Raw genomic sequence first — 14,411 nt, 5'->3', positions numbered from 1 at the left:
CCTACCTTTCAGAATTGTGGCCAAAAAGTGCAACCTTGATCTCATCAGACTATAACACATTTTTCCACATGCTTTTGAGTGACTTAATGTATTGTTTTGCCAGTTTTAGCTGGGTCTGGATGTTCTTCTGTGTAAGAAAAGGCTTCCATCTTGCAACCCTACCCCATAGCCCAGACATATGGATAATACAGGAGATTGTTGTCACATGTAGTACACAAACAGCACTTGACAAAGTCCTGCAGCTCCTTCAGTGTTGCTGTAAGTCTCTTGGCAGCCACCCTGACCAGTTTTCACCTTGTCTTTTCATCAATTTTGGAGGGAAGTCTGGTTCTTTGCAACATCATTGTTGTCCCATATTTTCTTCACTTTTTGATGACTGTCTTCACTGTGTTCCATGGTATATCCAATGCTGTGGAAATTTTTTGTACCCTTCTCCTGACTGATACCTTTCAACACAGACATCTCTTTCATGCTTTGTAAGCTGTCTGCGAACCATGGCTTTTGCTGTATCAGGCAACTGAGTTAATGTCAGGAACATCCTAGTAGGACAGCTAAGCTTTATTTGGGGTTAATCAGAGTCTCTAATTGATGGCAGGTGTGTACCCAAGAAGACTGAATTCTGTAATTAAATAAAGATGCTTCAACAAAGTATTAGTGCTTGTCTTGTAGTGCAGATGCAAATGTGTACGTATGTAAGTATTACTAAATCATAAGACATCCATAATACGCAATGTTTGTGTGTTTTAGGGGTATGTCTGTGTGGGGATAGACTGGACCATAGCAGTCCTCTCACTCACTAGGTGTTACATTCTGTGCTGGTCAAATATTACAGTGCTATTTGGTGCTGACAGGGAAAGATAAACAAAACAGTAGGCATGATAGATATTCCAATAGTCTTCCTCTATCACAGCTGCGCCATTCTAAGGTTGTGTGGATGGTTGTGGTATATACGCATATACTTGTGCATTGAAATGATAGCAGTCTAGCAGTACATGGTTGCAAAAAAAGTGTATCTCAATGTATACATATATTTCTGGCAAGCATATACCTGTATGTGTCAGTGTGTGTGATGATGTTATATTTGGAGCTTTAACTTGCTTACACAGTACCTGTTGAAGTTTTCTGTGAGTTGCCATCCATGACATGGGATCCATTGTAAAAAGCAGAAGGCATACATATGCAATCATAGTTTGCTTAGAATTATCTGGTTCTGAATAGAAATTGTAAAGCCAATAGCGGAGACCTGTATTTCACAACTGGTCTTGACAGATGTACGTGTAATAAATTGGCTTATTGCTGCTTATCAACATTACTAATGAAGCAGTGTATGACACTGGGCCTTGTCTGATGTGGTTTTTTTTTGTTTCTTATTGATTTCTCCTCTCCTCCCTTGTGAGACATCAACAGGTAATGGTTCACACGTGTAGGAATACACCTTACGATAAACGTTACTCATCGAACTGGATTTTTCAAGATGACAATGCTGTGTTCAGTTCAAAATGTATGTATATGTGTAATTGTACATATATATCCTCAGACACATAACTGCATGTGTTACAGTGTGTGCTGATATTAGATATGTATCTATAAGTAGCTTACAGTGTTTCTGTTGGTTAGCTGTGAGTTGCCATCCATGACATGTGATCTTTTCTGAAGAGCTGTTGCCATACAGAGGAAATTGTAATATAATAGTGAATAATTTATTTGTAAGAATCGGCATCTGACTGCCTATAGCAGAACACTGTATAGGATGAGTGTACATAACAGAATTAAGTCTGATAAATGCTTTATGTTGCTTATCAACATTAATACTACTACTACTATGGCACTTGTGGGGAAAGCAGACTGTGTCAAGGGAGTTTGTCCAAAGGCTTTTTCTTATTTTTGTTTGGTTATTGCTTTTGCCTTCCATCAACCCACTTGTGTGACAATACCACCAACTGGTTTACATGTGCAGGAAAACACCATCGGATATAATAGAGTAGTCAAAATATGTGTTGAGAGTGTAATGTTTGTAGATTACTGAGAGGAAGCTGCTGTTTAGCTGCACGTGTGTCCTGATTTGAGAAGGGAAAAAGTGACCTAGTTATTTGTATTATTTTTGGAGGGGCCATGAATGTGCATGGGCTGAGAATTGTGTTGTTGAAATTATAGAAAAAATGAGGACCCCTTCTGTAATTAGTTTGTTGGAAGCTTCTGATGTTTCTGATGTATTTTAACCTTTGGCACAGGAAGGGGGTACTGTGGTGCCCGGGATAAGGCTGGAGAGATGGTATGCCAAATATTTTTTGGGTCACTTTTGGTCCTTTGGTAACATGTCCCCTTATGGATCTGAAAGGGGAAATAATGAGAATTTTGGGCATACTGCTTACATGGTGGCCTAATGTGCATATTATATGCTCTGATATAATACAACGGATGCATTGGAAGGGCGCACATAGTATTAAGGTCATTGATAAAATTCTAACACTGCATAACAGCTTTATGTGGGGACAGTTGAAGCTGTGCAAAGGATCTGTGATTCACCACAACTCCATAAATTCTAGGCTACCAGACTATACTGGTATGACCGGGTTCACCTAAGTGACAGTGGGCTATATGAATTTATATGTCATTTGAGACTGTCCTGTTTGCAAAAACAAAGCTGCACAATTGTAGTGGTTTTTAAATAAGTGGGCTGGTAAAGCATAAAGGAATTGCTTTGGTTTGACTGGTTCATTCATGTGTTTATGTGAAGAGTGACAAAATTGTTCAGTCCATTCGTCGACAGACAGCAATGTTACATGGCTACAGTCCTCATAACATTTCTCATATAAAACACCGACTGTAGTCTTAGGTCTGTCTTGGTTTTCATCGATATTTGTGAAGGGGGCAAGGAAAGCATTTTCGCAAGTAAAGGGGTAATGAATAATACGTACCATGGTTTGTGCATTGACATGATTAATTTCTGTGCACTGCATGTTGTATAGGGTAAGGTACACACTAAGCATGGTGTGGGCTCATTAATTTGTTTTCACAGTTTACAGTCTACTTCCCAATCATGTGGTGGGCTCATGAATTTGTTTTAACTTTATAACTTTTAACTTATATTTTCTCTTTTGCTCTCTTTCATACATTCATACATCGACAGAATAAAACATCTCTCAGACCTCTTACCTTTCAATCATGAGGGTACCGTCCTCGACACAAGGCGCCTCCTTGTGTTAATTTTTCCTTTACTGTATGTGCACATACATTTACTATTCTCACTTGCTGTGGGGTCCTCCCACTATTACTTTGCATACCTTACAAACAACTCAGTCAAACAAAAACAGTCATGCACGGATTCTACATTTTGCTAAAATTTTTAAAACAGAAAAAACAAGCTAACCCCTTCCTCCTTCACAAAACATTTTCCCTGCCAAAGCTAGTATGTGGCACATTCTGAATAGCTGCACATCTGAGTCTCTGACAATTCCATACAAAGCAGTGTGGAGTATGTGTAATGCATGTGATACTTTATTCCTTAAAATATTCATTAAGGAACCACCCAGCCCCCCCAAAAAATGTTTCACTACATGGACTACAGACTAGAGTGAGATTTCAGTACATTCTTTTACTGAGCCAGTATCATGAAGTCAGGTTTGCAAATTACTGTTTTGCTGTAATTTTTAAAAAAGTGGAGATGAGTAGAATGTCAGGAAATTACCAAAGCAGCATGTCACAAGATCGCTGTACCTCAAAAAGAAATGGGCACGCAAAAATAAGTTAACATAATAATGGTTTGTATACAGAAATAGGGTTTAATTAAAAGTTACTAGCAATAAAACACACTGAAATAATCAAGAATTTTCTGAAACTTGCTTGCAAAAATTAAATTGAAAGTGTTTATATAAATATTTCTTTCTACTGTTGGAAAAATGATTAAATAAATACATAATTCTTATTGAAGGCAGAGGGGAAGAAATTTAGACTGGACGTCCTTTCCTTTCGATTCTGAGCGGACTATTACAGTGACAGTTTTAACACCTTTGCAGTAGTGTTTGGGAGGGGACTGTCAACTCATGGTGGACTACAAAAGAACACCTATAACAAAGGCCTCCAATTTAGCTACTTCTGTGACTGCAACTAGATAACTTCAAAGTATAGTGTAAAAGAAGCTCTGAGCAAAACATAAATGAGGCTCTTCTTTCGGCTTTTCCCATTTAGGGGTCACCACAGTGGAACTCCGGTCCGCTAATGATTGGCAGTAGATTTTTATGGTGCCAAGGTGCCAGCCCGACGCCCAACCTTCAACGAAGGCATGCCCATTCACACATGTCTTTTGAACGCCACTTGACCGCAGGGAGGACATGCAGACTCCACACACAAGGTGCTCCAGCCGAGAATCGAATGGGAGAACTTCTTGCTGTAAGGCAACAACGCTACCACTGCACCACCACGGCTGTAGCAAAACATAAATGAGGGTGATTAGCAAAAGAAAAGCAGCAGCCCTCTTGCAGAAGGAATACAAAATGAACGTGAGTGACCCACTTCCCACTATATGTCAATGGCATGGGAATTCACAGTGACTTCCTTATGTCTGGCATGAGTCATAGAAAAAAGACTTGAAATACTTTATGGGAAAGAGAAAGGGTTGAAGCAGAAGAAGATGATCACGTTGCTATATCAAGTCCCAATCGGTAGCCATGTTGTGATAAACATGCTAAAAATACAAATAAAGCACTTAGAGTGATTTTGAGGTGTTAAAATAGGTCTTGAAAACAAAGATAGACTGAAGAAAACTTTTTTTAGTTCTAGGGTAGAGTTTTCCTTTAATGAAAATGTTTCTACTGTAAGTGTTCTTAAGCTTCATGCAGCACAGTTGTGATTCTTTGTACTTAAATGCGCCTATGTTTTGTGCAACGAAGTTGCGATTTTCTGTATTGTAATATACACTGGTATATTTTTTGTATTTATCTGGTGATATGAACTCTATTTTTTATTTAGGCTCTTTGATTTTTTTCAGATATTTATATTGTATAGATGTGATAGCATGTATTTAAACTTACATATTTTTAAGAATTTTTAAAAATATGTTTGCAGAGTAATAGTGTTTTGCCATTTTCAATTTTGAACGGATGGTTTGATGACACTTTAAGGAAATGCTATTTATTAACTGAATTATTTGTATGCACAGGTTCTGATGAAGTCTTTGTTTATGTACTACGGACAAAAGCACTTAACTTTTATTAAATATTTCTCCTGACACCCTGCCCTGGCTTCTTTTGGATGTAATGGGGGCAAGAACTTTGGTTGCTTTTCTGGTTGCCTCATTGCTGCATATGTTAATTATTTTGAAGAAAGACATTTCTGAAGCCACTGTATACTTATTCATGTAACAAGACTGGTAGTTCTTACTCATACTTTCATAGTTACACTATGCTAAAAGTAAGTTTTTTTTGGGGGGGGTGGGGGACTGAGGAGCAATGCAGTGTTATAGAGGAGTTATTTTGTAGTTAATAACTAAGGCATCGTTGTAGTCACAATTCCCTCCTTTTTCTTGTATTTCCTGAACAATTATTATGTGACAACACCCTTGAAGAGTGGTACAGTAACACTTGGCAGTAGCATTGTCACCTCACAGCCAAAGGTTCGCCAGTTCTATTTTTGGATAGTACACCTTGTGTGTGGCGTCTGCATGTCCTTCATGTATGTGTATGGGTTTTCTCTGGGTGCTATAATTTCTTCCTATATCTTGAAATCATGTAAGTAGGTGAATTGGTCACTTATCAGCAGGTGTACGCATCCATAGATGCACGTGCAGTGTGCATGTGTGATTTGGGATAAACACCTGGCAATCTATGCACATTTCCTGCTTAGGTAGTCAACTCTGTGGATGGTGGGTGGGTGCCGCTGGGGTTGCTATACAAGTCAGATATGACTCAACACCACTGGATTAGAATCTAGCTTTTAGGTTCATAGGTAGGTACTAGGCTATCTGCCCAAGGGCATTTATAAGCCTAGCCAGAATGTGTTGGCTTTCGCCCCCCTTTTAGATTAGTTTCCTTAGCCTCTGTCCAGCAGGGCCACTGAAGTGATCCCAGGGGTAATTTTACGATTTCCCATCCACTCATCAAGATTTCTCTTGAAGAGAGTCAGTGAGGGGCTTTGCCTAACATAGATTGGGATTCTATTCCAGGGTGAAGGAAGTCTCTGGTACAGGAATCGTTCCCTCCAGCATGTCCTATTTATTGTTGTGCTGAGGTTTAAATCCCTGGAGTGTGTGGCTCTAAGAGATTTGTTTTTTTTGAGGTGGAGCATGTCCATTAATTCTGGGTTAGACATGGCCTTGTACGTCAGGCAGAGATCATCTCTGAGTAGGCGGTAAGCAACCGAGTAGAACTGGAGTTTCTTTAGTCGAGCTGCATAGGGCATCTGTTTGAGGCCCACGATCCTCTTGGTGAGGTACTTCTGTGGTATTTTCAGCTATTGCAGGTGTCGAGTAAGGTACATCCCAAATGGGGCATTGTACTATATTATGGGCCTGATGAGTGATGAGTAGAGGGGCACAATGACCTCTCTTGATCTAGATGTGAACCCTTTCGTGATTAGGTGGGCTACATAGAAGGAATTTCTAACCACTTTGGCAATGTGATTATCAAAGGAGAGGTTGCTATCTACTTGGGTCCCCAGATCCTTAATTACATCTTCTGTACTTAGTGGATTACCATCTATGTGGTAGTTCGTGGGCACTTTGTTTTTCCCAAAGGGGATGACTATGCACTTTTTGGCATTTAGCTTGAGGCCATGGCTCTGACACCAGGTATTCGTCTCCATGAGACCTTTCTGGAGGATGTCTGTGTCAGCCAGAGAGTCGATTATTGCCTCCAGTTTGCAATCATCTGCGAACTTGGTCAGCCATAGTCCTCCCTCAGAGAAGTATATACAGAACAGGAGAGGTCCCAGGACTTAGCCCTGTGGGACGCCGCTTATAACCGGTTTAGAGTCGGAAGTAAGGGGGTGAGTAGGGGCACAGTCCCCCACACTGGGGGGTATGAGGCGTGAAGCCCCCCACATAATTGCAATGTATGCACTATTTTATACATCTGTATCCATTAAAAATACATTGAAACATATAACATCAGTAACAACTAGTTGCAACATGTGGGGGGGGGCTGTCCCCCCTTACTTTATATTCTCAATCCAGGGTCACACTGCAGTGGGGCAGGGGCTTAATTCCATTGTCGACCAATTGGGATTCGACCAAATGTGCTTTCAATCAAATGAGGTTTCAATAAAGTGGGGAGCCTGAAATCATTTTCGACTAAATGTAATTCAACTAAAAGCAGTAGACCCATATTATATATATATATATATATATATATATATATATATATATATATATATAAATATATATATATATATATATATATATATATATAAATATATATATATATATATATATATATAAATCACCTACAGAGTACAATAATACAGCCACATAAACAAGTTTCACAAGCATCTGTCTACAGATGTCAGATTATTTTGATGCCAGTTTATTTCCCCCATCATGCCTGCTTAATAGAGTCCCTTCAAGTGTATATATTACATATAACAATTACAACCAGTTGACTAATGAAATATGATTTATATTGCTGCACACTATTGTACAGCATATATTCAATCCAGTTCGCAGTTTCCCTCCCCACAGTAGAAGATTTAATATACTCTGATGTATAGAGGATCAGTCTAAGCCAACTTATACAGAATTGTTTTCAGCTCAGTATATGCATTTACAAACAGAAAACAATCTCCTAGTAACCCATGAATAGCTCAGTATAACTACACTGTAAACTAACAACTACCTCTTGAATAAGTTCCATATTAGTAATAATAAAAGCTAGCATCACACACACACAGACGTCTCACATTGAAACCTTCCATCCCAGGTAACATTCATAAATACATGGTATGTATAGAATGTATCAACAATTAATTGATAACATAGCACTGTAAAATGAAACATTTTAAATAATTTAATCATTTTTAATAATAATGTCCATGGCTTAATCTTTCAGCACCATTAAATGTGGTCAGTGTCCTGACAAGTAAAATATGTCCGATACTTGGTCTTAACTGGCTACTGGCCAGGCTAAGGTTACCTTCCCGCAACTCCAGTTCAGTATCTGATGTCTTCCTTCCTCCTTTCTGCAGATGGCTTCTTTCTCATGTCCTCTTCATTTAGAGCCCACATCTACCACTTTAGAACAATCTACAAGTCTCTTTGGTCAGAAGCAGCATTAAGGAGATATAAACAGAAGAAAACACTCAAGAAACAAAGAAAATAAAGACCACTGTATCCAGATCCCTTTTCACAGCTACGTTTATCCACTTCAATGCCAGATCTATCTCATACGGAGGAGCAGCTTAACTCCCTTCAGGTCCATTTAGTAACTGTCTCACTCAATTTGCTCCAGCCATCTGCTGCTTCAGTCTTCTGTATCTAGATTTTCCCACGGATCCTTTCACTTGTTCCTGCATTGGACTGATCAATGCCTCTGTTTTCTTCTGCTTCTTTTGTGATTTCACATCACTATTTCCTCTAATCGTGGCCCCCTAGGGAAGATCTGTCATGTACTCCTTGTTCAGGCACTTTGGAAGACTGTCTCCTTGGGTCTTCATAAGCTGCACTCCCTTCCACCTTCTCAGTTGCACTGATGTTCCTTGCTATTCCTTTGGCATTGCAAAGAATATATGCAATAACAACACTGGCATTCATTGCTGTTGGGGGTTCACTGGTCATTATACATGAATTATGTGAATCCATCAGTTCTGGCTTTTACAGTCATCATGCAGACACTACTATGAATATGAAGAGTAAAAACACTGGCATACATTTTTGTTTTCTCCGTAAGAATGTTGCTCTGCTCTCTATTAAAATATCTGCACTTGTAACTCTGTGTGATGACAGAACAAAAAAATAAAAAAAAGACCACCACAATTTCAGGACAGAGTGAATTTTGAACATCACTCTTACCTTTAAACTTTTGTTTTGGTGGTGGGGGGTAAGCCCCCAAACTTACATAAAACAACTTTAAGATTGCCATACCTCATACAAAAAGGGAATATTGTGAGAAATGGCCATCTTGTACTTAATATATTTAAGTACATTCTTTTTGGATGGCCAATCTCCATGTTTTGGGACTCGTCCTAGTGGGTCTTGACATTTCAATTGTTTATCATTTTGCTCTATACCCACTGAAATGCTGAACATTGCAGACTACACTCTTAGAACAATATGTGTCTTTCTTTTTGTATTCCAACTCTCCAGATAAAATTGAACTCTCTTTTGAGGTACTGCAGCAGAAAAGTCCTCCATTACTTTAACTCAACAGCCTCATATGTAACCGGTTTTGTATTACAACCAGCTTCATTAGGCCACTCTTTCAGTTTGTAGCAGCAGCACCTGATTATAAGATACCTCAGCTTCTCAGACTATGCAAGCTCATGCCCAACCTCTGAGTGCTCTCTGTGAAAACCTATACCTGAAATATTTTTTTTCACAGAAGGTAGACAGCTTCTACATGTTGCACCATGTCTGGCCCCTCTTTTGCCTTTTTATCCCCACTATTCTTGTATTTTCTCTTCTTGAATGATTTTCCATGACTTCATTCCAAATGAAAAGAATCTTCACCACATTTTGAAGCCTCCCTAATTCCCCTTTTTGCAGTCTTACTTTTTTTTTGTTCCAGTATATTTGTATACTTCTCATTGCCAGTTATTAATGATTTTAAAGACTCTCTTTTATATCAACCTTTTCCTGTCAAATGGATCTCATGTTCATTCTTAAAGCATCAGCTTTCCTCAAGTTACATCCAATCTGTCTTTCAATCTTGCTTGCAAGGTGCAAAAGTGTTGTGCAACACGACGCTCTGCACATCATTCTTGAGATCCTGCTTTTTATTTCCCACAAACTCTCCTTCTACCATACAATAAATCAGCTTCTTTTTTGTTTGCAAAGGATTAGTCTAGATAAAATCACCTTAGCTAGCAGATCTAGGAAATTCTCTCTCTCTGATAACCTCCATGAGGGTATGTAGGTAGCTGGATGAGTGTTCTTGTTCTAACAAGAACACTTGTTCATCCAACTGCTTTACTGAATAAACTACTTGAACCTTCAACATGGCGTCTTAATTCCTCCCAATAAAATGGGTTATAACATCAAGAAGTATGGTCAGTAGGGAAGACCACTTGACAGACTGTAAAATATTAAGAAAGGAATTTTTTTTAAATTGTATTTATTTGTTTTATACAAGTACTGAATTCATTCATGAATGGATGGGTAACTGAATATTCATCTTCTGGTTTAGTATTACTAGCCCTCATGGATAGGGAAACACGCAATTACTCCAACATATACTTGTTCAGTCCATCTTTGGATATTTGTATTGCAGATTATAAGGGATAATAATTACCATGGGAATGCAAGGTGAGACTTCTTAAGATCCTCACAGATCAACAGCGTAGTAAGCACCTATGAATCTCTACCATTAACCAGGTACTACAGTGTCTCATAAAGAACAAACCTTGGAAAAACATTAGAAAAACTGGTGCACATATAAACCAAATGCATGCATAGCACATATAAACCAGATGCATGCATACCACATATAAACCAGATGCATGCACACTACATATAAAGCAGATGCATGTATACCACATATAAACCAGATGCATACATACCACATATAAACCCGATGCATACATACCACATATAAACCAGATGCATGCACACCACATATAAACCCAAAGCATACATACCACATCAAAACAGATGTATACATACCACATATAAACCAGATGCGTACATACCACATATAAACCTGATGCATACATACCACATATAACCACGATGCATACACACCACATATAACCCCGATGCATACATACCACATATAAACCCGATGCATGCACACCACATATAAAACCAAGGCATACATACCACATAAAAACAGATGTATACATACCATATATAAACCAGATGCGTACATACCACATATAAACCCAATGCATACATACCACATATAAACCCAATGCATACATACTACATACAAACCAGATGGATGCATACCACATATAAACCAGATGCATGCATACATACCACATAAAAACAGATGTAGACATACCACATATAAATCAGATGCATACATACCACATATAAAGCAGATGCATGTACACCACATATAAACTAGATGCATACATACCACATATAAACCTGATGCATGCATACCACATATAAACCCAATGCATACGTACCACATACAAACCAGATGCATGCATACATACCACATAAAAACAGATGTAGACATACCACATATAAATCAGATGCATACATACCACATATAAAGCAGATGCATGTACACCACATATAAACTAGATGCATACATACCACATATAAACCTGATGCATGCATACCACATATAAACCCAATGCATACGTACCACATACAAACCAGATGCATGCATACATACCACATAAAAACAGATGTATACATAACACATATAAACCAGATGCATACGTACCACATATAAACCTGATGCATACATACCACATACAAACCAGATGCATACATACCACATATAAACCAGATGCATACATACCACATATAAACCAGATGCATACATACCACATATAAACCTGATGGATACATACCACATACAAACCAGATGGATGCATACCACATATAAAACAGATGCATGCATACATACCACATAAAAAACAGATGTATACATACCACATATAAACCAGAGACATACATACCACTTCTGTTGTTGCTTCCAGCATAGCAGGGGTGAGCTGAGGAATGTCTTTTGTCTGTGTTTTAATGTAGCATTTGTGCTGTCCTGCAAATGTAATGGCTGTGATTCCCTGCAAGGTAGAAATGCAAACAATTGGTTAGCTCACAGTTTGCTGGTTGTATAAATTCATGCACTTAAATGTTGTTTGTCTGAATATCTGTTGCTTATTTGTCTTTCATGGCCATGATTCATTCAGTTCACTATTTAGTTCCTTACTCATTACTTAATTACTTTTCTACTCTGTTATATTTTCTCTTTTCTGAGCCACTGAAATGGTCAATATGCAAAATTTCTTAAAAGGCAAAATATTTTTTTATGAGTGGATGAACAAAACACAAAATGTAAGAAACATGCAGTGGATATGTGATATGTTACAGTACAGGAAGATCATGGTACCCAGGAAATGAGTGCTTCAGTTGTTCATACCCGACCATATCAGAGTCTACCCTTCCTAGGCAGGTTTTACTTACCAGCATGTACTATCAGTGGCTACTCCTTTGAATGGTCTGGGAAGTGAGAATCTAGGCAGGTGGTCTGGAGATATGAGATGTCATCTTAGTTGGTCATTCGTTAGACAGACCAAACAGGTTATACTGTTACAGTAAGTTATGTTTTGTGTGTGTGTGTATGTGTATGTAATGTTCAGATACATTGCGTTCAGCTACTCATATCTGAATGTGCAAAGTGTTTTACTACAGTATTCCTTTTAGGAGTCAAAAATTACACAGGTAGCACTGCCATATATACACCCATGCAGGTCAATAGAAAAGGACAGTAGACACCACATCACTTCACTGCTGGGTCGTTTGAACAATGACCTGGGCCTACTCCTGAAACTGCAGGAGAAACAGGTGTCCTGCTACTTTTCCAACAGTGTGCATGGTCTTTGAGATTTCTAGTGGTTAATCCTCATTGTCTCTGTGAAAAAATCCAGGGTGTGGATATGTATCAGTTTATCAAGCCTTTATCATTCAATTGCCATTTCAATAGTAAATATACTAAAATCATGTGGCTAAAAGATGGATCCTTGATGAAGCTCCCTTACAAACCACCCTTTATAGTTAATCTGTCTGACACTTCCATTAAGCTAATTAAAAGTCCAAACTCTAATCCTGTCCTTGAGAAGCCAACATTCTAACATATATTCAAATCCTAATGAACACAAACCACTCCTAAAGCATATACAAAAACTCAGTGGAGGTGCACAGATGTCTTGCTCAAGATTTTATGCGGAAGATTTAACCAACACGAGGTCAACTACCACTTGTCAATCTAACCAAAAAATATTTCTCAGAAGACAGTCTCCATTTAAGTAGTAATTTTCAAAGCCCACATTTTAAAATGTATTTGCTAACGTGTTAATAGTGACAGAGCTCCTTTAAATAAGTGTGACTTCTTGGACTGGTACATTTTAACCACTTTTTCTATTTAGAAAGAAAAACATTCTAACATTTGGGAATAAGTAAACACATCACTGAATAAATTAAACATACAATACCATTTTTACATGATCATCCACCCTCAGCATTTGAAGTAGAATTCAGAATGCAAGAATGCAAAAATGTAGGTGTGCATTTGTCTAGACTTGGCAGAAAATTATAATTTATGCAGCCTAACAAAATTGCTCAGATTAGCCTTACCATAAGAAACTATAGGGTATCACTGCGATTTTTAGAAAAAAAATATTGACTATATATCCAAAAATGTAGCACTGAAACTTAGAGAACATTTCTTGTAAAAATCCAACTTTTTTAATTGTTCAACAAGTTCTTCACAAAACCCTTTCTAGGAAAGTGCCTGCATCACTAAATTCATAATTATTGTTAAAGAAAGAAATAACTTTGGAAGAAAAATTAGGGAAGCATAGTAGAATTGTAACAATTTTCAAAGTAAAGTGAAACCAAATTCAGTTATGGAAAATGGTTTTGAGGGGTTAAAAAATAAAAAAATAAATATTTTCAGATAAAAAAATAAATCACAGCCACATTTCTTGTGCAATAGCTTACTTACCTTTTAACATTCCAGAGTCTACAAGACATAATTAATATATAAATTACATAAGGGATCCAAATGTAATTGCAATTTGTCATGCTCAATGCAAATGTTTTCCATTCAGATAGTAAGTTGTGAGCATTAAGGTGAGAAAAGAAAAAGGCTGTACATACTGAGAGAAGATGGTGTGTTAGGAGTCTGTTGTTCTTTAACTTGCTTATAAAACTCCAAGTACATTACTTTTATTTTGCTATAACTATTCAGACATTTTTGTCATTGTGAAAATGGAAATGTGTGCAGACAGAACCCCAAAGTTGAGATTTATAAACTGCTGAGACCTCATTTTTACAGATACTGTTCAATATAATCCACCAGAGAAGAAAGCCAGAGAGCTTTCAATGTGTTCCAGTTAGTTCCTCCCAAGTTTCTGATTTCTATTAGTGTCCTCATTTATTTTGGACAACAGTCCCTCTTGTGTCTTAGTTCATCAGAGTCATGGAGAAACACATGAAAGAAAGGAGAAAAACATCAATAATACGTCCTCTACTCGCATAGATTATTAACATTCGTATTACTGAAAATTAGTGTTCGACAGACTAA

General features: G+C 37.8%; 1 protein-coding gene across 1 annotated transcript in view; it reads right to left on the bottom strand.

Moving 5' to 3' along the window:
* The window catches only part of TNMD (tenomodulin), a 1,096,617-nt gene that overhangs the window by 254,950 nt on the left and 827,256 nt on the right, over nucleotides 1-14,411 (bottom strand). Inside the window, exon 4 of the mRNA XM_044057640.1 lies at nucleotides 11,782-11,889. Coding sequence (XP_043913575.1) covers nucleotides 11,782-11,889 — 108 coding nt within the window. The remainder of the gene's footprint in view (nucleotides 1-11,781; nucleotides 11,890-14,411) is intronic.

The sequence above is a fragment of the Protopterus annectens genome, chromosome 15.part0 (assembly GCF_019279795.1).
Source record: "Protopterus annectens isolate FY-2018-M chromosome 15.part0, PAN1.0, whole genome shotgun sequence".
NCBI classification, from domain to species: domain Eukaryota; kingdom Metazoa; phylum Chordata; order Ceratodontiformes; family Protopteridae; genus Protopterus; species Protopterus annectens.
This window is presented reverse-complemented; position numbering and strand designations above follow the sequence as displayed.